The 24,461-nt window shown below is 45.1% G+C and overlaps 1 protein-coding gene across 5 annotated transcripts; it reads left to right on the top strand.

The window, feature by feature from the left end:
• Window positions 1-1,340: 1,340 nt before the first annotated feature.
• LOC120904002 (dual specificity protein phosphatase 3) lies at window positions 1,341-22,859 on the top strand. Of its 5 annotated transcripts, XM_040313699.1 has the most exons (6): window positions 1,416-1,431; window positions 1,829-2,161; window positions 19,876-20,057; window positions 20,123-20,251; window positions 20,535-20,644; window positions 20,734-22,859. In XM_040313699.1, exons 3-6 carry the CDS (start codon window positions 19,906-19,908, stop codon window positions 20,934-20,936), a joined length of 594 nt encoding a protein of 197 aa, XP_040169633.1. In that variant the 5' UTR covers window positions 1,416-1,431; window positions 1,829-2,161; window positions 19,876-19,905; the 3' UTR covers window positions 20,937-22,859. The 5 variants fall into 5 exon arrangements, with proteins under 5 accessions (XP_040169632.1, XP_040169633.1, XP_040169629.1 ...); XM_040313698.1 differs by having other exon boundaries at window positions 1,341-2,161; XM_040313695.1 differs by lacking the exons at window positions 1,416-1,431; window positions 1,829-2,161 and adding an exon at window positions 7,191-7,695.
• The last annotated feature ends 1,602 nt before the right edge of the window (window positions 22,860-24,461 follow it).

Below are 24,461 nucleotides of genomic sequence, written 5' to 3'. Positions count from 1 at the left end.
ATGTTTTTTGGTCGTACACAAGACGGTTAACCTACCGAAAACTACCGATAAAATTTTGATGCGCCTACCGAAAACCGCCTAAATAATCTGGCCACACTGGCGGGCGATGACAATTGAAACGCCTGGGAGAAACGCTTCAAAACGAACGGGTCTAAATTGGAACAGTGGGAACAGAGTAGGAACAAAGGTGGACAATTTTAAATTGCAGCAATTTGTGTGTGTGTTCTGTTTAACAGTAAAGTTAGCAAATGGAATAACAAAAATGGCTTTTGTTTGAATAATAATGAATAAACGATTACAGAAAATACAAATGGGGTACTTAGTATACGAAATTTAATAAAAAGAAAATTAATAATTTAAAAATAAACGATTTAAATCGGAATTTATCCGTGACCGGTTGTGTAAAACCAGATGCGTTCTCCACTAAACCATAAACCAACCACTTTCTTTTTCAAAATTATAGGAAGTTTTTTCATCATCTAGAATCAGGAAAAACATCCAGAAATTTGGAGGTTCAAAGACACATTTTTATCCTCATCGTTCCTGAAAGCCCTGATGGAATTGGTTTCATAACAGTTTCCAGGAACTCGTCCTCAAAAATTCAATCAACTAAATCAATGGCTTATTTTTTGATAACACATCAAACACACACACACACACAGCCAACGCAGTACAAGTACTCCCTCTGATCTCGCACCCATCGTAGTACAATGAACCAATTTTTGGCCCCCAACGTAATCCACAACATACATGCGCCAACAAAATTCCCATGAAGCCTTACGAGCCCCGCAAGGCTTGATTACGTTTCGGTCGATTCCCTTTTTTATTTCGCCAGCGCAAAGGGCCCCACGGCGTTACGGGTACGAGCAAGCGTACGTACGTCATGCCCATTCAGAGATTTCCCGAAACTCCGAGCGCCAAAAGACCAAGGGGGGTTCATTCCCGGCTGTACACGCGCGAAGCCACCAACGCGAAGCGTTCATTTCCGAGTAGAAAAGCTCTCGGGTTGAGAAGCTTTCGGGAAAGCGAAGGGAGCTAAGGGTGAGCAAAAAATAAAGCATAACAAAGGCATATTGTGGAAATATTTTTGAAAATGCCAATCAAAAACGCGTACGTAATTTGATTCCATAACCACTTCGATTTCCTTGTTTTTCCTTTTTTAAACATTACTTAACCTTTATTGGAACTATTCCAAGCTCATTTCTCTCATCCACCAATGTGTTTTGATGAATTTTGCCGGCATTTTGCGCTCTCCGCACGCGCTCTGGCGTTTCGTTCCGTTCAACGACACACAACCGGAGCAGCAACTCGACGCGTGACTCGTGACCGCCGGTCGACGTCATTCAAAGTTCGCTCGCTGTCGCAGCAAGTCGCGCGGACGCCCAGTTCCAGCACTTCCTTCCCGAGCCACCGGAAGCAGCGCCCTACTGCGTGAGTGTGTGTGTGGTGGGGCTGTGTTTTGTTATTTGTTATCACCGTCGTCATCACCCACCGACCAAAAAGCCTCCCTCTCTCCCATTGGCGACAGAAGGGAAAGTCAAGGAATCCTTTGTGAAAACTCCCGAGCGGACCTGCTAGATAGAGACAAAGAGAGCGATGTCCTGAGGAGGTGTTGTTTTTCCGCCATTCATCAACCTCAGCGGGTGTGTGAGGGCGATTTTTTGTTGTTGTTGTTTTCCATCGTAGCTGATGTGTTGTTGCGCCACATTACGTGTGTTAAACCGGTGACCAAATACGGCGAAGTGTGTGTGTGCGCCATAGTGAACTAACTTTCTTCCCGCGCTGAGGTCCCAGGACCGTTTTTCTGGAGCTTTGTTTTTCCTTCCAGCAGTCACTGCGCAAAAAAAGGTGATGTAGTAGCATCAGCAACTGTTGACGTGTGTGTGTGTGTGTTTGTGAAATTAATTAAGCTTTAGTGACGCATCAGAAGTCTGTGATAGCAGTGTGAGAGAGACGCTCTGGTACGACGCCGCACGCAAACACCTCGGCAAACCCGGGAGTGAAGTAGATTGTCTTTTATCTTCCCATACACACTCGTATTTCAATTCTACCCCATCTACACACCAGCAACGACGCAACGCGTGGTTGCATCACGTTGGGGTGCAAAACTGCAGCGCTGCAACTGTGTGCAACGGAGGCGCATCTGTACACGCGAACCCCCGTAAGTATCGTTGCTATATTTAAACGCAGCCAATGTATCGCGCACCTTGTTGTGGAGGGGAGGGGGGAGGTTTGTTTTGGAGGGGGAGCTGGGGCGATTACCTAGAACCGTTCTATTGGATTGCGCAAAAAAATACGCGCGCCATTTCCAAATGACGAGACGCCTATCGACGCTGAGACGCAGTAAAGGTTCACGGTCAAATAGGGTATTCATCTAATTCATCCTCTTCTCAGCGACCACCACATTTTCCCCTCCTTTCGTCACATTCTGTCTGGGTGTTTGGTGTACGAGAATACGCGACGTTTTGCGCCCGATGACATCGATGAAAAGCAGCGCGAACGAGCAAGGCTCACGTGAGCAGTTGCGTGAGCGGGAAAAGCCCTGGCGCGAGAATGTGATGGAGAGCGCTGTCCGCGTAGGGTTGTTGTTGTTGTTGTTGTTGGTGGTGAAAAGCCAATGTCCGAACGGTGCTGGTGATGTGGATGCGGGACTGTCATCCTCTTCCTCCCCATACCAAACGTTGATAAAGCTTTTGGAAAATGGATGATTAATGGTTAGGCCCTCGTGTATCCGGAGGAAATTTGAGCCACTTCCGAACGCCGGCCAGCCGGATGTGAAGGCGAAGCGACGACTAGACCCTCAAACAAGAAGAAGAAGACGAAGAAGAAGTAGATGGCAGGTTAAGCTTATCGTAAAGCATTCAGACGGTGCGGGATTATGTTTTATCGACGGGCAGAATATATCACACAACAGACAAACCGAGACGCTACGCGCGCGCGATGCTGTTTACGCTTTGACGAGAAGCTGTGTTGCCTGTCATGTGGAAGGTTCACGCCGTTTTTGGGACGCAGTAGTGAATCTGTCCCGACGTGCGATGACGAAGGTATCGCCGCGCCGGATAGGCAGGTTTCAGGCTACCTTCTGTGTGTTTTGTAGCCTTTTTTTTTGCTGATCGAAGATGGGTTTTTATCCGACAATCTTTCGCACGTGAATGCGGGTTCTTTTGAAAAGGCAGTGAGGCAACAACAAAAAAAAAAAAACAACAAGAAAGAACGTATGTGTGCTTAAGAATGTAGACTCTTTCGGGATTGATGGGTGTTATTTTTTATTGGAAGGGAGAAAATGAATGGTTTAATGTGTTGGAAATACAGATCTTTGTTTGGGAGATGTCGGTGGATATGTTTAAAGAAGCTTGGGGCTAGAAGTTGATTATGAAAACGGATCTCATAGAATGATGCCCTCATCGACTTTAATCACAAAAACTTTTGGGAGACATTTAGCCATCATATAGGCAATTAACATCAGTAAAATAATTGTAAATAAATAAATAAAACTGTTCATAATTGATAATATTGCATCAAAATGTATTTCATACTTCACTGATTTGAGTTATTTATTTCCCAAATTATAATTTTGGACTTTTTCAACATATTACGTTGTTGTAATTATACCCTGTAACAATGCAAAATACATTACTAGAATAATTTACTCCTTCTGACATGTTTGAATGAGTCTACTCCATATTTCGTCGTGGAATAATTATTTCACCAAGCAGTAGGTCCACTCCATCGGCAAGCCTTCCACTTAAGTCAGCGGATTACTTTCGAAAATCCCAATTTCGCCCACCCAGAAAAGCGATGTGGAATGTGAAATCGTTTATTCATGTAACATTATGCGTATTGTTTGGGAAACGAAGCGGTGTGGAGAGCGAACGAGAGAGAAAATAAAGCACAAATAAAGCATGTTCCGGGTATAACGAGCTTACAATGAACCAGCAGCAAAGCATGCCCACTGCCAATGTTGTTGCCGTATAATTTCCATTTTCCCGCGCCGGATTGGATCCTCCAATCATCCCTTAAATGCTGTTGCAGAATGAGAGAAAGAGAGAGAGACAGAAAAGCTACAGCAGCGAAGAATCATTAAGGCCTACGCTTTACAGGACTTGCCTGGCGGCAAAACTATGCTGTTCCAGTTGCCCACTCCAAGAACGTTCTTTTCTTCTGGGCCCACCTCAACGCAACCGGTCCAATTGCGACTGCCTCAATGGGGGTGAGGTAAATATTTAATAAAGCACCAGCGAAACGAGGGAAGCCTCCGCAAGCCCAACAGCACAACGCTGCTGGAAAAGCTCGATTCATTGTGAAATTGAATGAAATCGAGCAAATGTACGTCTCCGTTTGCCATCTCTTTCCCTCTCAATCTCTTTCACTCTCTATGAGTTTGTTGGGATAGTTTTTCCTTCGTAGTATTTACGCTCGAGGATGCAAAGGAAGCAAAAAGGAAGCACTAGTACTACCAGGCAGCCCGGCAGTTTGACATTCGAGGGCACCTTTCGCCGGCTCTTTTTCCAGATAATGAGGCCTCCCCCCCCCCACTCAGTGCTGGAAGGAATGTTGTACTCCTCCTCCTGCGCTGTGCTGAGCGTTGTGGTGCTTCACTTCTTTAATTTGTAACCTTTTAGGGCTCTGTGTCACGCGAATGCGAAGAATGTCCCGTTGGCGCCCACCGACTGCAAGCATTTCCTTAACCTTTCGCGATTGTTATTCGCGCAGCCAAAGCATTGGTTTTGTTATTTCGCAAACTTACGGTAGTTTTCAATATTTACATAACCTGCTGAAGCTCTGAGCTCAAAGCTCTTACAAAAAGCGCCACAACACAAGAAGGGCAAAGTAAAAACAATATTCATTCAAATGGGAAACATTTTCTTGTCCGTATTTTGTTCCCAATTTTTTCTTTGTTTTTTTTTTGGTTCGGCATCTGTAATCAGAATGACGTTCAGGCTTGAGGAGACGTCAATTTGGAGCTCGTTTTTCGATTCTCGACCGCCGACGTTCGACGTGCGCGTCCGCTCGTGGTGAAATCCAATTTCCTTCCCACCCAGCACCGGAGCGGGCAAAACGTCGTAGATGAGAAAGCCAAAAGCCTCTCGTCGGTTCTAATGAGCGTCAGTGTCGAAGGCATCGTAGCCACGAGCATTACTTCCTTGCGATTCCTTGTGGCGGTGGGGGCTTTTCCCACTCCTTCTCCTTCATATCACTTTGCGCCTTCCGGAGAAGCGTCTAGAGAGCTTGTGCGCGATGTGCTTTTCCTTCTGGCCAGATGAACAGTTTTATCAAATGAAGCGTGACAATATCATCATTATCAGTTGGTAACCCACCACCGCTCCGTGCTTCGAGCAGGAAAGTCTTCTGAGAAACGAGTTTTCTTGTTTTTTTTCCCCACAGAACCATTTGCACCGAACCGTTGGGTCGTTGGCCGCATTTTCGTCGCCTGACAGGTCAAATACGCATTTTATTATCTGCTTTTGGGCGCTGTTCTGCTTGCGGTATGACGATGGCAATTTGTGCACAGCAAAGTTGCGTCCTTTTTTCGCATTCTTTCTCTATCTTACCACCCAAAAAACTGGTTTTTGTATGGTGAATAGTGTTGCCTATTGTAGTTTTGATTCACTGAATGGATTGCAGCAGATAATCAGAAAAAATGGAATAAAAACGACTTTTGTGGTGAATGGAAACACGACATTAATGGGGCAACTTACTTCTTTTTAGCATTTTTCTTCTCTAATATAAAGGTCACTGTCCTCTATAAAAATGTGATTAAGTTTTTTCAGTACGATTGATTAACTCAACTAGTATTATAAACGTATCATAGTAAATGATCCTTAATTGACTTTTAAAAAGCGCCTAAAGGTATGCAAAATCATGCTAAAGTTAATCATTTTTCATTTTTTCGTTTGCAAATTACTTTTTAAATTCAAATAATCTAAAATTACCTAAAATTTAAGATAAAACCAACACACACACACCTCGCTGCTTCATAATAATAGCAAACAGTTTAATATTTAGTATACCTTTGGGCGCTCCACTCCGCTGGAACGGACAAGACAAACAATCATGTCAAAAATATTTCTAAAAAGAAAGATTAAACCACTTCTGCTCCACACGTATGCAGCACCAGGCGCAAAAATGACAAGACATTGTGCTAAGATGCTATCCGCTTTGCCCACGCAGAAAGTCACGGCGGATGATGCAACACGGCATGCGAAAAGTCGCTGCTGCTGCTGCTGCTGCTGCCTAATACCCACCCCAGACGTCAAAGTAATTAGTGTGCAGGCACAAGACCAAACTTCACATGGCATGAATCATCCAAGTGCAAAGTGTACAAACATTCGGGCGCCAGACCAAACCCCACCCGCCTTATGGGGGTAGGGAAAGGGGCGACGTAATTTCGCCTCACAGCGAGAGCAGTTCACTCTCACTCCCGAGCGATGGTGAGTTTATTTTTGCTCTTCAGCTCATCATGGCTGTTGACTTTCTTGGGGCAGAAGGAAGGGATTAAATTTAAAATCTTATTAAACGTGATACAACACGGCACCATTTCTTTTGTGCGCACAGCAAAGAAAAATGCTCTAAAGCAAGATTTGAATATACAGACGTGTGGTGTGGTTTTTGCTGTAATCCTCTCACGCTGCGCTGTGTCAGTCATCGCCCACGTAAATGTTCAATCGCACGCGATAGCCAACAAGTGAGAGGATGCCGCAAGAAAAAAACAAAAACACAGCACAGTGTTCATCTATTTTTTTAGTGAAAAACTAAGGAAAATACCACTATCCACTCGCCGCTCTTCCACCGACAGGTGTGGAAAATCGTGGCCACGCATCGCAACACCTATCGAAGTGTGTGTATGCATGAGAGTTTGTTTTCGTTACCGCTGCTGTGGAGGTCACCAGCCGATGGGGTGACGCATCAGCCCCCACCCCCCTCCATCCAACCCTGTGTGCATCCATCATTTTCCCGTAAAGAATTTTCACCCCTCATCGAGCAGCGACGGTTTCAAACTTTTCTGTACACAAACACGGTGCTACTGGTACTGATGCGAGGTGTGTCAGTGTCTGTGTGTGTGTGTGTGTGTGGGTTGAATGAATGCATTCGTTGGGCGGGGTGGGCGCCGGTGTAGGGGTGAAAACGGGAGTGGAGTGTTGGCTTTAGCGTCGGCCCTTCCGCCGGCAGTGTTGGCAGCGTGGTTCGTCGCGAGCAGGTTAGTTGAGCTCAGGCCGCGACCGTTGCAGCACGTGTCTCGATACTCCGGGCAGCAGATATCGCTTTGTACGGCGGTGGCTTTTTTTCGCAAAAACTTCCCATTTCCCATTTGCTCCGTGCAGTGGAACGGTTTTGAAATGGAGTTTTACATTTGAGAAAGAAAATTTAGCATCGTTTATAGATCGAATAGGAAAAAAACAGGTGTTTTCCCGCTTCACAAAACAGCTCGAAACTATTTCGTGTCAAATCCCAATTGTGTCACGTAGTGTATTGGATCGTGCTCAGTGTGTGTCGGTGTGTATTTAAAATTGCAATCGAAATTTGGGGTGAAAGGTTCTGCCTGCCGAGAGTGGAAAACAGTGAAAAGTAAAAGAAAACAACCAAACACAACCTTCGTTACCTCTTTCGGGTTTATTAAACGGCGAAAGCGTTCAGTGATTTCGGGCATCGATTAAACAACAGCTACGACCACAAAAAATGTCCTGGAGATACGCGGTATGTGTGTTTGTTTGTATGCGTGTAAATGGGGAAAAGGGAGAAAAGGGTTAAATGGGTTGAAAAAGTTAAAAAACAGAGAGAGGGGAGAGAATTTTTTTTCCTCCACACAATCGCCCATCATCGAGCTTTTTCGGAGTTTGATTGGGTTTGATCGTAAGCTGGTTTTAATTGGGGATTGAACGTTTAGCTTTATGGGGTTTGCAAATTAGCTTTTTCTCTTTGCTTATTGATATATTAACCCTTTTTAAAGATTTTTAATAAGTATTATAGAAAGTAGAAAGCATCTCTTTGCATTTTGAGCAGAAAACTTGCAAAAACGCCTAAAGTTATACAATCCGCTCTTCATTGCTTAATAATATCCACATAATAACCCTCTTTTAGGCTCTTTTGTTCGTTTATTTTCATATTTTTTACTACTTTTGCCTTTTAAATAGAAAAAAAGCAAACAGTTGTTGATGTAATTTGCCGAAAACTTTAAATCAAGATAAACCATCGACCCTTATAAGCTTATCTATTTCCACTCAAACAACTCTTACGGGGCCACTCACTCCTACAATGCTTTATTGGAGCTCGTATGAAAATTGATGCTTCCCCATGCATCGATACGCATTACGCTCACCTTTTGGCACGAAGAAACGCAAGCAAGCAAAGCAAAAAAACATAACACCCAACTGATTGCTTCTGTCTGCTTCCTAATCCCATCATTTATCCGGCTAATCGGGAAAGGTCGGTGGCGGTCGTAACTCGTTCAGATGTAACCTATCATCCGGTTCGATGGTGCAATTTTGCTTCCTTCCCTTCTGCCTCACACCGATCGTTAATAGCCCAATTGATTTAGTGTGTCACAAAGGAGCTCGGCCCCGGGAACTGATCTGATGATACGATGTACCACAGGCCAGCACACACTGAGGTAACAGCAGCAGTAGCAGCAGCAGCTAGTTATGAGCATACATTTAACCCCCCGGCAGTACCCCATCGCTCAGGTCGAAGGGTCACAAATGACGCCGTACGGGTTTGGATCGCCGCCACCATTGTTTGTTATTGTTTTGCACGGTTGGATAATCGTTCACTGTGGGAAGTATAGGAGTAGAGATGATTGCAAATCAGCTGCGGCGATGCTACATGCTTCCCCGGTGTTCTAAATGGCCCTACCTTTTATTCCGAACCGAATCACCGGAAATAGATTATCCCGAGCGGCTAGCGATGACAATGTACCAAATGGGGTGGGTAAAACTGGGCAGCTCGATCAGTCTGTTCGGGGATTTGTTGCCATTCTAGATGAGCGGATGAGTCAATCGAGTGGAATTGGATGCGTCACAGGAACGGTTGCATCGGTTGCCGGTCGAGCGGAGTAGTTTGATGATAGATAGAGCTTCAGTTTAATTACAAATGATGCCATTGGTGCTTTCTGAGACATTGTTCGGTAATGATTCATGTGGATTAGATGATTTGCAATATTAAAGATTCTCGGATTCTCATCAATCTGTCTCTAATTCAAACACATTTAACTTTACCTTGAAATAAGTTTAGCCATCACCATTTGTGGGCATTTGCAAATAAACCCTCTAATTATAGTCATTATCACCTGACCGACACGATGAAACCAGACGATGCGTGACAGTTCCCGGATGAACCTGTCCGGTTGCTTGCCGCGGTCCAACCGAATGCGGCGACCACCACAACCGGTGGTGCGGTGACCGTGAATGGAATTGTGCAAAAAATATGCAAACATCCTCACCTCACGTTGGTACGCCGGGAATGCCATTTTTAGATGCCACGCGTTCGCCCCATCGACGCATCGTGCGGGGGCGAACTTCTTGGGCGTTGGCGTTCACGGGGTGTGTGACTGTTTACGCGTTTGAACTTTGAGCAAAAGCAGTAGCAGCGTGTGTGTGTATGTGTGTGTATGTGGTAGAAGTACAACCAGGCGGTACTAGATAGAGTGCAGGACGTGCACGTGCTAGAAATACCGAACCGGGCCGCACACGATGCATAACAACTGTGCGAATGCAAATCTCCCCCTCAGCGCTCGTAATAGAAACCCAGACCCGGTTTTCTACCTTTGCAGAAGACCTTTGCGGAGGGGCTAAATTGGACCATTGGATTGGACTTTTTTTTTCGCAAGTGTGCAAGTGCAATCTCGAAGGTTTTGAACGCTCAAGTGAAGGAAAAGGTCGCCTCCCCCTCCCCCCCCCCCCCTCCCATCGACCGAGGACGGAAGGTACATCGTAAAACATGTAGGGCCCCCATGCCACAGGATGTTGGGGACCCGGTTCTTGTCAGGGGTCTTGAATGTCTATTCTAGGACACGCTGGCGGAGCATGTGGTTGCTTTTTTGAGGTTGTCGGGTTTGAATGCAGCTACCGTGATGCCGTTTAATAATGCATCAAAATTAGCTTTTAATGTGCCTCAAAGCTATTTTCGGTGTGCAATAAATGTAATTGGCCTTGAGGTGAAGAGTTGGTTAAGGGGGAGGGGGGACTTTCTTGCAAAACGGAGTCATTTTGAGGAAGTTTGAAAAGAGTTGTTTTGTTTAAAAATATGGCAATAATAATTTTGTTTCTATTTAACAGTTGATTATACGCCTGAATGTAGGCAATATGGGGTACTTTACTGCTTTATTAGGATTTATCTATATTCCAGCAATACATTACAGTATAAATCTTATCCTGATAGTGAAATGAATGTACTTCAAATAAATTTCCAATGAATATCAAACCTCGTCAAATAAAACACAATTTGCAGCTGCAAATTTAAATTGCACGCCGTAAATCACCAGCAGCACCGTCACTACAATAATTTCAAATCCAACACATTAGCTAAAAACGTTGCTGCTGCGTCTCTCATCACCCAAAAATCCAAACATAATCATAAATAATCAAGCCTCCAGCTGCAACCCGGCCCACACCAATGTTGATAACAAACACGGCTGCACAGCTGTTCGGACACATATTCGCCGCGCTCAATCCCAATTCTAACTTTATCCATAAATCCTCACCAAACTTTCCCACAAATTACACACACACACACACACACACACACACAAAGATACAAGCGATTGTGGCCCACCAACGAGGAGACGTGTGTTGCGATTTTTGCACATATTATTCACGCCGAGGTGTCAGATTATGGACACCTTCGCACAGGCTCCCCACTGATAGCCGAAGCGGTCACCGAACCGAAGAAGAAAGGAAGAAAAAAGAGGAATTCAAACAGTTAAATGTAACCGTTACTACTGTACTACCTCCGAGCGAACGCGAGAACATAAATATTAACAAACGTTACGGACGATTATATTTACGGGCGACCGTGCCTCGTCATCTCTTGTTCCTCTTGTTTCTGTGTGTTGTTTTGGGGGGAGAGTGGGGGCACCACAAAAATAGAAACCGTTTGCCATGGTTGTGGTAGTGGAGTGAAGGCAGGAAAGGGAATCGTTTTATTTTCCCTCTTTTTATGTGTGCCGCGCTGTGCGCTTTCACCCGCTCTTCAATGGTCGGTTTTTGGCAATATAAGCATAAGTGGAGGTGAGAGTTGTTGTCATTGCATCGGTTATCGTTCTGGTCGACGAAAGCAGGAGGAGAGTCGGGGTTTTGATGATACTCCCAGCGGTATTGCTTACAATTGAACCTGACGACACGACACACAAGCAGCGGTGTGTTGGATGATAATGACGCTTGTGGGAAGAATGATTGGGATGATGCCAAGCCGAGCAGCTCGAGAATAAAGTGTGTCAACCCCAGCCAAACAGGGGGTTTTTAGGGAAGGGGAGTTGGGAAAAGCATTTGTCAGAATTAAAATAAACACTTGTTACCCGATTTGTGCAAGCGGCACAAGTGGATAGCATTTTAATGGCTTTAAAAATGCTCCTCAGGTGCATCACCACCGATCGTCCCAAATAAATAAATTAATCATTTGCATCACTCGAAATGAACCATTGCAGTGATGCTTACACTTTGATTTAAAATTAAAACTTTTCTCGCAAGCATCTCACCGCAAAAAGCATAACTTTTATTGTCTGCACCTTTAGGGCAGACAATCGGCGCACTGCAAAGTGAAATAATAAAATAACAAAAACCAACCACCGGGCGTCTCCATGGAAAGCTGTTAAAATGAAATACGGCAGCAGCGCAAAAGCGAGCATCGAGCGATGCGATTTTACAGCTCAGTCGCCGGCAAAAACCTCGGGTGACAAATCATGCTCCTTCTCCAGCTCTCTCTCTCTCTCCCGGAATGCCAGATTGGATTTATCACCGTTGTTTAATTTTCCTGAAATCCATTAATTTCCCACGGTGCTTTATTTCCCCTGGTCCTCCCCCCGGGGGCGATGGACACGTACCGACACACCGAATCCGATTTCCTGGCGCGCAATAAAGCCGACCGAGAGGACCATTGTGTTTAGCGCCTGAGAAGATCAATATTCCCCCTGCCCAATTGCTAGCCAGGAACGAAAAGGGAAGGGAAAAGCTTTTGCACAGTATTTTTTTCCTGTCGCTCGAGTTCTACAATTGTGCCTTGGCAGAAGGCAGACACGCCAAACAGCTTCCACATTTCCAGTGCACGGACGACAAGTGGGAATGCAATAAAGAAAACTCGCCCACACACAATCTGTGTGACTATTCTTGTTGTGCCCAGGCCAACAATCCATGCCCCAACAACCTCTTCAGCAGCGGTGCGTGCGGCGGTGGCAAGCGGAACTTCTGGAACGAATCTCCTAATCCGGTGCTGGACGTGTTCGTGTCGGAACGCGGTGGGCATACCTAATGGTTCGTAATTATTCCCACCGGAGGACGCTCTGGAGCGTTGAAAGGAACGGCAAGCTTAAGTTTACTTTGTAGCGTGCGCCTTTTTGTTTTGCACTGCTATTTTCCTTTTCTAAACTGTTGTGTGGAGCGTTTCATAACTTGCATCCAATTAGAGGCGTAATTTGTCGCAAAAAAGGCTCCTTCAATTCAGTTGCTACAGGTGCGATGGTAAATGTTTTCCACCGAGTTGTTATAATGGATGTGCTAAATGAACGGTGGTTTCAAATAGAACCTTGAATAGGAAAATTGTTTAAATTCTTTCTCCCGTTTTTGCACCTTGCAACATCGTCGCGGCGCAAAGTTAATTATAATCCGCTGTGCGCTGTGGGTGTAACTTTAGACGCATTAACGCGAAACGAAACCACGCTAGATCTCACCTTGCGCTACCCCACACACGCTATGTTCCACGCATTTTGGATGAATGTCATCAGACAAGAAGGGGGCCGAACATCATTCTAGCCGGTGGCGAACCGCGCGCACATTTGGCACATTTTCACCCCTACGGCACGCTGCGAGTGGAGTGGAACTATTTTTACACTTCTAAAATGGGTGTATGTGTGTGCTTGAAGTAAACCCGCAAGCCGAAACTGTGAAAAACACGATCATGACATTGGAATGCTGGATGGGATGGACCGTGGCGTCCGAGACTAGAATTCCCATTTTGCTTTATTACCTTGCGCTGGGCGAGCTGGGTGAGTGGTTTTCAGTGGCCGGTTGAGCGCTAGAATTAACGATGCTCTAGAGTTATGACTTATTGGATCGTTAAATTGCCACTCACAGCGAGCGAGCGATATAGAATCGCGTGGTTTGGAACCAAAAACTCGTTACTGTGTTCGATTTAAAGCCAATCAATCGCACCGTGGATTCGCTGCGTAAAGTAATACTCTCACACAATGATGGTCAATTTCATTTCCTTTTCATTTTTCAACTTGATGTTGATCGCAATTGTGACTGGAGCGACAAACTTTACGATCAAACTTTGACCCATCCAAACTGTCCTCCAAAAGCGTCCAAAATAACATCCAATGAGCTACTTACAGCGGCCAGAAATGTACATTCGCATGAGTGCATTTTCTCATCAACTCAATAAATGATTTACCTCACCAAAACCCCCCAACCATCGATCCATCTCTATGCCAGGTAGCATAACAAAACCACCAGCAACATCAATAATTACAAGATCCACTCGACGACACACCACATCCGGGCTCGGTTTCCTTTATTGGTGACGAGGAGAAGTAATCAATTTTAATCCAATTATAGCAAACGCCAACGGGGACGGTTTTGGATGGGATGTTTCCCAGCGTTCGCGTGTAATTAGTTTCCCTTCTCGGGAGAATCAGGCGGTGTGCATATCTGTGTGATCATGTGGTGATGTTTTGCACGAATCTGTCACAACCGTGCGTCCCCTTTGGAGTGGATAAAGTAAACAAGCGCGCTTATCTCGCGGGTTTTATCGATCGGTTAAGGTATTAAAAGGGAGGCCATTCCACCCACCTTCGAGGTCCAGTGCATCCAACCGTTCCTCTCCCGGGTATGCAGTTAATTCCCGTAAATGGTATTTATTATTTGCATCGTGCTACGCCGCGAAAACAACCGTCAACCACCGTCAAGCAGGGACCCAAATAAAGGTCACACGTGCGCAAAGGTGTACGAAGAAGAGGAAAACAAACTCCACACATTCCTGCCTGTTCCGTATGTGTGTGTGTGTGGCATGCCGAGGGAATAATATTTGTCAACTTCGGTCAACCGTACCGCTCCATTATGGCGGGAAAATGCCCACACGAAAAGTGTGCATATGTGCCCACCACGCTATATTGCGTTTTGATTTGTTTCCATAGTTTTTCTGCAGAAAGAGTTTGAAGCGAGGCTCGCTGAAATTCGCTCAAACGAAGCATAAGCGGAAAGTTTGTTGATTAAAACTATTTTTGCCAGAAGGGAAAACAATGAGCAGCCAACTTTTGTTTTTCATTAGCAGCATTTTTCATGGATGATTTATTATTGTAAAAGTTTTGTGACGTTTTTTTTCGAATTGTGTAGCGTGATTTGTGAGAAAATAGTTAAGCATGGCTGAATGTTTGATTATTTTCTCACCAATGAAACTTTTATTGTAGTTGTCCTCAAGTAGGATAAACTGTGACATAATTTATAATGTATAGTCTTTTCATTTGATTTATTACAGCCTTTTTAAGTAATTAATAAATTAACACAATTTTTTTATACATGAAAACGAATCCATTGCAGATTTTAAGATAAGATAAAAAGTTTAAAATAAAATTAAACTTGTTATATTTTTATTCTAGTCAAGAGGGTTCAATTTAAGTAATTCTTAAAATTACCATCCTTGAACAAATTTTACTGAACCACAAAAAAAAACCTTGATCTCCCCTGCACACAAACCGCATCGTTTAGCACAGCCTTTAGCGAGCGTTACGAAGCGTTACGCTGTTTACTTGAGCTCGTTGCTAGGCGTTACAAACAGCGACACTCCCGCACGCGTTTGCCATCGGAAACTGAAACAAACAAATTCATTTCACCTCATCCCCGTCGGAAGTTATCGGAAAGTGTGAGGCGAAGCGGGGCGGGACTTCCTGGTGGCCTTGTCCTAATAATTTTTCCATTTTCCACTTTCCATCCGCACGTTCCCTTTGCCTTAGCGGAGTTGCACCTCTCACCGAGGTTCAGCCGAAGGACAACGGCACAGTTTTGAAAGGGGGAGAAGAACACCCTTGCAGCAGTGCCTCTTCAGGGTTTTTTTTTTCCTTCTCTGCACGGCCTCACTCGTCTGGCCATACTTCTTCTGGCAAGGGTCGTTGTGTGTTTGCTTTGCGAGGTGAACTGGAAAACATGCAAAATCCTTTTCTCCAGGTCGCACGATTTTTCCTCCACTCTCGTTGCTGGTGGCTGAAGAGTACCTGTGTAATTGCTATTTCTAGTCGGTGGCTGAATGGTAGGTAAAATTACTACGATAAAGAAGCGTCCAGTTGACCGGTTCCACTTGCCCCTGTACGTACATAAAGTACAAAGCAAGCATGCAAACACAATTTGGTTTCATGTTTGATGAAGTCGTTCCTTTTTAGCGCACAGCGCGTTTGCCGTTGATTGGAAGTTTTCGCCCCGCTCAGCAGTGAAAATAGAGCCGAAAGCTTTAGCTGATTGGGAGTGATTAGGAATCATGGTCTATTGGGGGTGGTTGTCCGAACAAAGCGAGAATGCTATTCCGAACTGTTTAATTACTATCGAACAAGTTTTTTGCCTGAAAGTTCCTTCGGCAAAGTTGTACTGCCGGTTGATAGCTTTTGGAATGTAGAGCGATTAAATCCTTCAATCTACCGCCCACAACCTTTTCCCCATTAGCAATTTCCAGGAAGCGGTAACCAATTCCCATTTTCATACAAAATGCAATGCATTGTTCACCATCGCATATTAGTGCCCGATCGATTCATTGTAGCCTGTCGCGGGTAATTACGTTGCATGCACCACCCGAATGGATACTTTGTCTAATGGAATAGATCATATCCCAGCAGTAACGTTGTCAACGTTCACAACAAATGTACAAAGTGACACTCCCGTACTACTATATATAATTATTGCTTTTTGTGTTCTCCTTCCTTACCGTTCTGTTGTACTCCCTTTGCAATGTAACGTTGCTCACTATCTCGTTGTCACCCTGTATTCCGAGAGTGACACTCTCATTCAGCGGAATTACTGCTGACCTTGAACTAGGGGGAAGCTTACCCACACGGTAACACGCTTGCACTGGTAGAAGTAGATCAAGAGCATACGACAATACGAATTTCCCGTACACGATTCCAACCCTTTCGATCGATGAACTCTGCCACTAGAATGGCAACATCGTTGCCTTTCCTCTCAGCACGGCTGACACTAAGCTCTAGCTGAAGGTCATCTTGCCCGTACTACAATATTTACTACGAACCCAATTTCGGGGAACTGGAATGTAAAGATTTTTCACCAGAACACAACAATTCACAGGCTGAATAAATTACTGACCGCCGGTGCCGGCTGTCGATGGGTTGAGAGGTCGAGTCACGTCCTTCAAGCGACGCGTTGCTTCGGAAATGAGTGTCGCAGCGAAAATTTCGAAGAACGACCCCGCCGTACGATGACTTACAGGAAAGTTGGCGCCTTTTTTGTGGCGCAGTAGAGTAAGCAAGTGAAATGACTCCTTCCAACCATTCCAAAAGTTTACTATTGCAGTGATATCTTGTTGGAGAATGCTCCAAAAATCTGCATAATCCTTCAAAGCCCTCTCAAGTACTTGCAGGATGCTAATTGTCTTAATACCTTCTCAGTGCTCGTTTAAACCATCTCAAAAAATGGGAGCAATATTCAAATCCACAAATCTACCTGCCCTAACATACTGTCCATAATTCTTCTCCAACGAACGCTCGCCATAGTTTTTGGCAGTGTTCCAGAAAAGTGGCACCATTCTCCCTCATCGGAATGGGACCAGCGAGCAAGCGAGGACACGAGTTACGACTTAATTCAATCACGCTTTTCCACGAACAGCCGGACCGGAATACGAGTTTCCCATCATTTCCGTTTTGAATACTGCACGATAAGAGGCTGCCCTGTAGGCATCAAACCATCAAAAGCGGATAGGACGGGTACACCCGGAAAAGAGATTTGCGAGCCTCTGAATTATACACGAGAAATTGAAAAGCATCTACTCTACGGATTATCTCAGGTAGCTCAGGTCGTATGTCCTGGGGCAAGGTACGCGGTTGGATACATTAACATCCTCCAATAGAATACACGTATGTGTGTGTGGTAGGGGAAATGTCATTATGACCGCTCCTTCTGTTATCAGCAGCCGTACATCGACCCCGAAAGTCTCGGCATTGTCGGTAGCAGAAAACTCCTTTCACAAAGACCAGGGAGACGGTAGTGTGCGATGAAGGACCGATTGCATGAGCAGAACGGTCTGGAGGTGTCACAGTTCCGCCGGTCCGTTTGGTTCCAGTTACAACAACTTGTGAAAAGCTCCCCCCCTCCTAAAATTGCTGCGGAAAGCTTCACACCAAACAACGAGTCGATTCGTTTGTATTATTCATTAGCTAGGGACGCCTCGGGAAGCCCTCGGGTTTGAGGATCCCATTCCCAAACCACACACACACACTTGTATCTACCATTGTGAAATGCCTCCAAGCGATGGGTAGAAAAGCTCGTCAGTCAATAGACGGTTACAGAAGGGGAGAATCACAGGAAAAACGGAAAACGCGACAAGCAGAAACCCGAATGCCATTTGAATACGAATCGGTAGCTGCTACAGTACGGAGTCGTACACCTGGGTGTAGGTTAGGACCTTACCTTACCGGAGCAGTCATTCCGTTCTGGGACTTTGGTGCGAGTTGTCGTGTTTGCGAAAGGACGAGCAGGATTCAAAGTTTGGTTGGTTTGAAGTGATTTGATCGGAACCGCATGCTGTAACCGCTGTGCTCCGCGTGTTCAGTGTTTGGTTTTATGTGTTTAGTGGCTGCAAACAGCAAACAGCAAAGAAGTGCAATCCAGTGAAGAAGGGTTCTTCATAAAAAAAAACACGAACTACAGTGCGGATAGATTTTATTATTACGATCGGCAAAACTTATTCTGCTTCTGACGACCTCTTTTCGCCCGAGACATAAAATGGCTAAAACTCTGAAGAAGGTGAATGACCTGATAGAATGGGAAGAATATGTAGTACTCGATTCGGTTCGGGGGTTCGGTTGTCGGTTGAGACCGCAGAGAAACTCAAAATTTGCATATATCCACTCTGATTAATGATGATGTAGTGTCAAACGTCTGTAAAGATGATTAATGGCTTCAAGGATTGTGATGATATTATAGTTTTGTGTGTTTTGGAGTTTTTACATTTTTTATTATTTTTTTTCTAACCCTTTTTGAAGTAACTGGCATTGTGTGACTTTTTACGTGAAGTCCTATGGATGGAGAGACAAACACGACCTTTTAGTATTTGACCACTGGGTCATATTTATTTATTTTTACATAAAAGGCTATTCTTTACGATGTTCTTTACGACAAAGTGTAATGTATTAATCTTTGCTATAGAAAAACTTACTATAGGCTTATTTATCTTCAATCAATTTTCATCAAACCTTAAAGATTTCATTGAAATTTCATAAAAAAACGCATGTACATAAACAGCCTCTTTTGTATAGAACTCTCCAGCAAGAAGTCATTCAACTTTTGAATTTTACATGACAGTGTTGCGAGTGTTTACCCCAATTTCCCTTTGAACAAAACTGGAGCATCCTCAACAATCGGTAAACCGTGCACTTAATGTAATTATTCTTCCCTCCAACCCCCCTCCAACACACACACACACAAATCGATGTCTCGCAGTTTGAATATTTTATCTATAAAACACGCACGCCAAACACCAAACAGAGGACACGCGCGTTCTAGACAATGTACCCCTTCGCTTCAGTCCCTGTGCGTCTTCGTGCAGGGTCCAAAACCATTCACCGTTCACGCTCCTTTGTGATTCCTTCATTGTTATTCATGTACCAACGAAACAAGAAAGAAGCCAAGCTCCACTGTCTGTGGATCTGCATCCATCATGGTAATGGATTAGTTTTGTCATGTTTATCGATGGCAAAGAATCGAACTTACGCCGGGGCAACTAGGATTAGGTACTATACCTTCCCCTCCCCTCTTCGAAGTGCACTGTCTCGACACGTGCCCAACTAAAGCTTACGCTATTGTTCTTTGGGGTCTTTTTCCGCGTTCCGCACTGTAAATAAAGTATAAAACAGTACCATACATAATTCAATGGCTTTATCAGCGATTTATGAAGTGCCAATATGAACACCCTTGGCCCCCCCTCTGTGAGTCCTCCCTGTTGGAGGAATATTGGCGCTTTCAAAGACACTTGAATGACTTTGCAAGAGAAAGAGGTAGAAAGCAGCAAAAAAAAAGAACAATGCCACTCTTCCGATGGGAACGCAAAAAGCGGTACCTAATCGATAATCCATACCGTACTTCCTTCCCGATTCTAGGGCGGGTTGTGGCGCGTGCCCCTTTGACGGTTTGCGAACTTATCGCTCCAGTAAAATCTCTGTCCACCAGCTTATTTGACCGTTTTGATGACTCACTTGAACCGCTTTCGGGAAGGGCCTCTGATATCTGTGCGCACAGCTATGAGCCATCACGACCCACGGGCGTGTGACTTGCGGAACTGATTTGTGACCGTCAACACACACTGATGATGATGATGATGATGGGGTTTTGGTTTCGCACAGGGATTGGTCGGTTTATGATATTTAATTAGCGCTTTCTATGAGCGATAATCACGCACTTCTTCCGTGCTGGGTATTAATTTGTCTGTGTGCTTGTACGCTCTCTCTCCTTACAGTATCTGACACACTACCGTAACAACGACAAGATGGCAGAACAAACGACCGGCAGGCAGCTACAGCGGATCCTGCACTACTCCGTCACACCGTGCCGGCCCATGCTGGGCCTTCGACGTTCCGAATGTGCATTATACGACGTTGACTGTGATGAAGTCTATCCACGGCTGTACATTGGCGATGCGTAAGTGTTCGAAAAGGCCACCAAAGCAAGGGCTTTCTTACTTACATTTCTATTAACGATTACAGCAACTCAGCTAAAAACAAACAGTATTTGCGGCTGATCGGTGTAACGCACGTGCTGAACACGGCGGAAGGCACTCGCTTCGGGCAGGTGGATACGGGCCACAGCTACTACCGGGACATGTCCGGCATCAGGTAAGCTTGTGTAGACGCCACTTGCAAAAATGGGAAACCCCTTCCCCTTTTCCTCCCAACAACAACACCGGATAGGCAAAATTTGGCACCAAACTGAAAACTCTCTCGCACTTCACACCTCGGTCTTAAAAGAGCGTCCTCGTGTCGTGGAGAAAGTGTCTGCTGGCCGCTTCCGAAACGACACGAGAGGCAGCTAGGATGATGCAAAACACCTGCTAAATAACCGTGGGCTAGTGGTGTGCTAGGGTTGGGCAGTATTTCTACCATCACTCACTGTTTCAAGGTGTACGTTCAGGTATATGGGCTTTCCGATGATTGACCAGCCGACGACGGACATCAGCCGGTACTTCTACATTGCCTCCAAGTTTATCGAGAATGGTATCAACAGTGGAGGTGAGTTTTTTGGCTTTTGTGTAAGAATTTGAGTATCTTCAATTATCTATATATCTCTCTGGTTATCTTTCTTTCTCTCCCCAAAACAGGTAAGGTCCTTGTGCACTGTATGATGGGCATGTCCCGTTCGGCGACCTGCGTGCTGGCGTACCTCATGATCGCCCGCAAGATGACCGCCGCCGAGGCGATCCGCACCGTCCGAATGCATCGGGACATTCGCCCGAACGAGGGCTTCCTCCAGCAGCTGGCCGATCTGGACAATGAGCTGAAGCGTGACCGGTTGTACTATTGACTCGAGTGTGGCCAACGCTTCAGGAAGAAATAATGCCGATTATATTAATCTAAACGTGTGGGGGTAAAAAAAAAACATGGCGCAAACCGAGGCAGCAGCTCTAACCCAACAGCAGAACAACACGCACCCATCATGTGTTTGTGTGCATGTGTAAACTAATACTCTCTAACTCATCCAATCACACGAACAACAAAACAATGCTATTTTAAACACTTACTGTGCAGGCGTACGTAATGGATGCTCGGTTGAAGGTTTCCAGGGTCGTGCTCGTGACATATAGATGGCAGCTCTAGTCGGCAGGCAATATTGTGATTTAGAAAACAAAAAAATCGAACAGGGGAAGGGAAAAATTTTGTTTCTTGTTTTGGGGAAACTACTCCATCATCCATTCCGAATACGGGGAGGGACAGACAACATGAGGAGTCGGAGCATTACAATTCGCCTGAGGTTTATTGTTGATGGAGTCCAATAAGGTGACGCACAGAAAGAAGTTACTACACCAAATATAACATTATGAGTTAAGTATGCAAAAAAACTACATTCTACCACACATCTTAGGACGTTTGTGTTTGCTCTTGTATGTTAGATTAATGTATGACATTACAGAGGAGGCTCTACATTGAACGCTTTTGTAAAACTTGAGCTGGAGAAGCAAATCACAACCTAAAGATTTCCTCCATGAGACCATTTAAGACCAGAAAAAATATCAGAATTTCGCTTTAACAAATAGGGTTTTTTTCCAAAACCAATCAACGAACAAGAGATCTTTGCAGAAGATGCAACAGCAATCCAGGGAAATACAAAACATACCAATCCTTTACCCGAGTAGTAGTGCTAGTGCGAAGACTTTTGAAAGGGTGAAAGGAACTCCGTTGTCTAGGATTAGATCCGCTAGTCAGCTCTCCAGGAGTACAACAATAGACATAACTTCTCACCAGTCATGGTTGAGTGGTCGTTGTACAGATGCTAGAGACACCGAACTCCACCGTATGTCAGCTGAGATTATGTTACCATTTCACTACGTTCTGAAGACAACTACCACTGTGTACTACATCTAATCTAATGAAGCAAACTCTACACTTGAATCAACAAGAAATGAGAATTAGCAACAACAAAAAAAAAAAAAACAAAACCTCCGAATCTCATCGAACGACACAAAATTGTGTTAAGGACAAACTGTTTTAGACCGCGGAGAAACGAACGATCAGCTGTTGTAGTGCAGTAGAACCAATAATAATAATAATTAAATACTAGACCAGGCTTAGGCCTGTTGACGACGAAGAGCCAAGCCAGGTGGAGGAGATAATACACACTTTTTGATAACAACTAGTAGTGCTAAATTATTCAAAAACAACACAAAAAAACCAAAGCCATATTCTAGCCGCTGGTCGTGCGTACGAAACGGGAATGGGGAAAAGAGAATAGAAAAAGTGGGGTTTGGAAACACAAAACAAACGTTGCCAAGGCAGAGCCTATGGAGTTTTAAGCGTTCGAGGGGGGAAAAAAACATTAGAAAAATGGAAGTAGCCATCGTAGAGCGTTCGACGTAGAGACGCTTGGACGACATATTGAAAGTTTTAAAGCGTGGATTGGAAGTTGGAAAGGTATCCCGATAATCAGAATGCTGGATTATGCTTTAGCCGTTTGCCTATACGCCAGCATCCAAGGTGCAGGTGGCAGTATTAGAGCACTATTTACAGATAGCGAATAGGAATGGGAAGAGGTGTAAAAGGGCTAGAAGCGAAAGGCAAGTGCTATTAGGAATGGTTTTAAATCATAACGTGCGATGTAACGATGAGATTATGAGATGACACACAAAACATACACCTACCAAAACATACACCACAGGCATCGAAATGGATGATCTAATAAAGAAAGGAGCAAACAACAAAACAGAGAAGAAAATGGTTCTAAACAAAACGACCCCGACACTGCGGTGTGTGTATTTTTACTTCCACAAGCGGTTCTGTTGACTAGCTCCAATCGATCTACTGCAAGGAACGTGATCACGAGGATGTCGTTAGCGCTGTGTATGTCCCCCATCCTTTCCGTAAGCAAAACAGTGTCATCATTCACGGCCGGACACAAGCCGTTCCTTGAGCAGAAACGCTAGCGATCATCTTATCAACGCGACTTGATCAATGCCAATGTTTTGGTGAACGGTAAGTAGCAACATTCCCTAGCGTTGCATCTCCATAATTCCGGGATCGGTCGGTGGTGTGGTGCCTTGCGGAAAGCACGCGCTGGCGCTTATTAGCGCGTCCAGAGCAAGAATGCACTTAACAAGCGAAGACAAAATAATGCTCCGATTACGGTCTGCCAGATCTGTGTTCTAATCAACGCTGAACATGACTTAGAAGTAGGCTCATCGTCCTCCAAAAAAAAAAAGTTCAAAGTGCCTCTCCCCACAGGGTGAAGGCCATACCGGAGAAGCGTTTTGCTGTCTTATGACGAAATATTCCAGAAAAAAGGAAACACAACGGTCCTTCTGTCGGTCAGTTGGGCTTGCGAGATAATTGCGGTCAGCACCGGACACCGGATTGGCCCTCCTCTGCTGCCTACTGCGTAGCGGCCGTCCTAGTTCTGCGCCGATCGATAACCTCACCGCGACGTGGTGAAAGGCGACCACAGCGGCGGGCGCGCTGTGTAAAGTTCTTTGCCACGTCGCAGATGGAAGTTCCGTGGACCACGCCCCGCTTTGCACCAGATTCGACCGGTACACGTCACAAACTGCCACACACACACGCGCGCTCTGCCCGGTTCTAGCTGGCCGAGAATGCGGCAATTGACCGGGACAAAGTGCGAGCAGCGCGTGCAAAATTGTGCCTCTGGGGAAGGACTGGATGGGTTCCTGGGTCTTATCGAAGGCTGTAATATGGGCTCTATGGCGCCCCACATTGTGATGAAAGATCAATAATTACGATTAACGATCGATCAATTAAATGGAAGTTGAAAGCCAATTTAGGGCCGAGAGCCAGAACCCCCAGAATGGTACATCTGCAGGGTCAGAAGGCGCGCAGGGTACGGCACCGTCAGGTACACGCCAACACAGCGATACCGCGCGGGCTCACACTTCATGCGACCGCGGCCCTTGAAATAAACAATAAACAGCCAATCCCCGGATGAGTGCTTCCTATCAAATCCACACTGATAAGAGCATATGCCTTTGGATTCGACGGGGGAGCCACCCGGAAGGGCCGTTGGGGGAAGAAGCGCTCAAGCGATACGTTCTCTATTGGGAGGGTGCACCTAAGTAGAGGAGACGATGAGTGGTCGATTTGTTCGCGCCTGTCCCCCTGGCGTGTAGGTAATTTGGGCAATAGTAGTAGTACCAAATAAAACAAGGGCCTTGGGATTTGTTGTGATTAAACAAAACACACACACAGCGATACAGCGAGCCACACTTGAACGGCATTTGAACGGGCAAGAGATCACAACCACCACCAGCTCCCTCGCTGCAGATCGGTTACGGATGATCTCGTCCACGGCCCCATCTATCTATGTATTGGTGCCGCTTGCGAAGAT

Source organism: Anopheles arabiensis, chromosome 3 (assembly GCF_016920715.1).
Source record: "Anopheles arabiensis isolate DONGOLA chromosome 3, AaraD3, whole genome shotgun sequence".
NCBI lineage: Eukaryota > Metazoa > Arthropoda > Insecta > Diptera > Culicidae > Anopheles > Anopheles arabiensis.
The sequence above is the reverse complement of the archived record's forward strand: the minus strand, read 5'-3'. Positions and strand labels throughout refer to the sequence as shown.

Bases quoted from the DNA above. Each gene is read 5' to 3' on its own strand.
- LOC120904002 (XM_040313694.1), top strand. From the start codon at position 18,147: ATGGCTAAAACTCTGAAGAAG. The intron at 18,168-19,875 runs GTGAATGACCTG...CTCTCCTTACAG, and splicing joins TGGCTAAAACTCTGAAGAAG to TATCTGACACACTACCGTAA. The intron at 20,645-20,733 runs GTGAGTTTTTTG...TCCCCAAAACAG, and splicing joins GAATGGTATCAACAGTGGAG to GTAAGGTCCTTGTGCACTGT.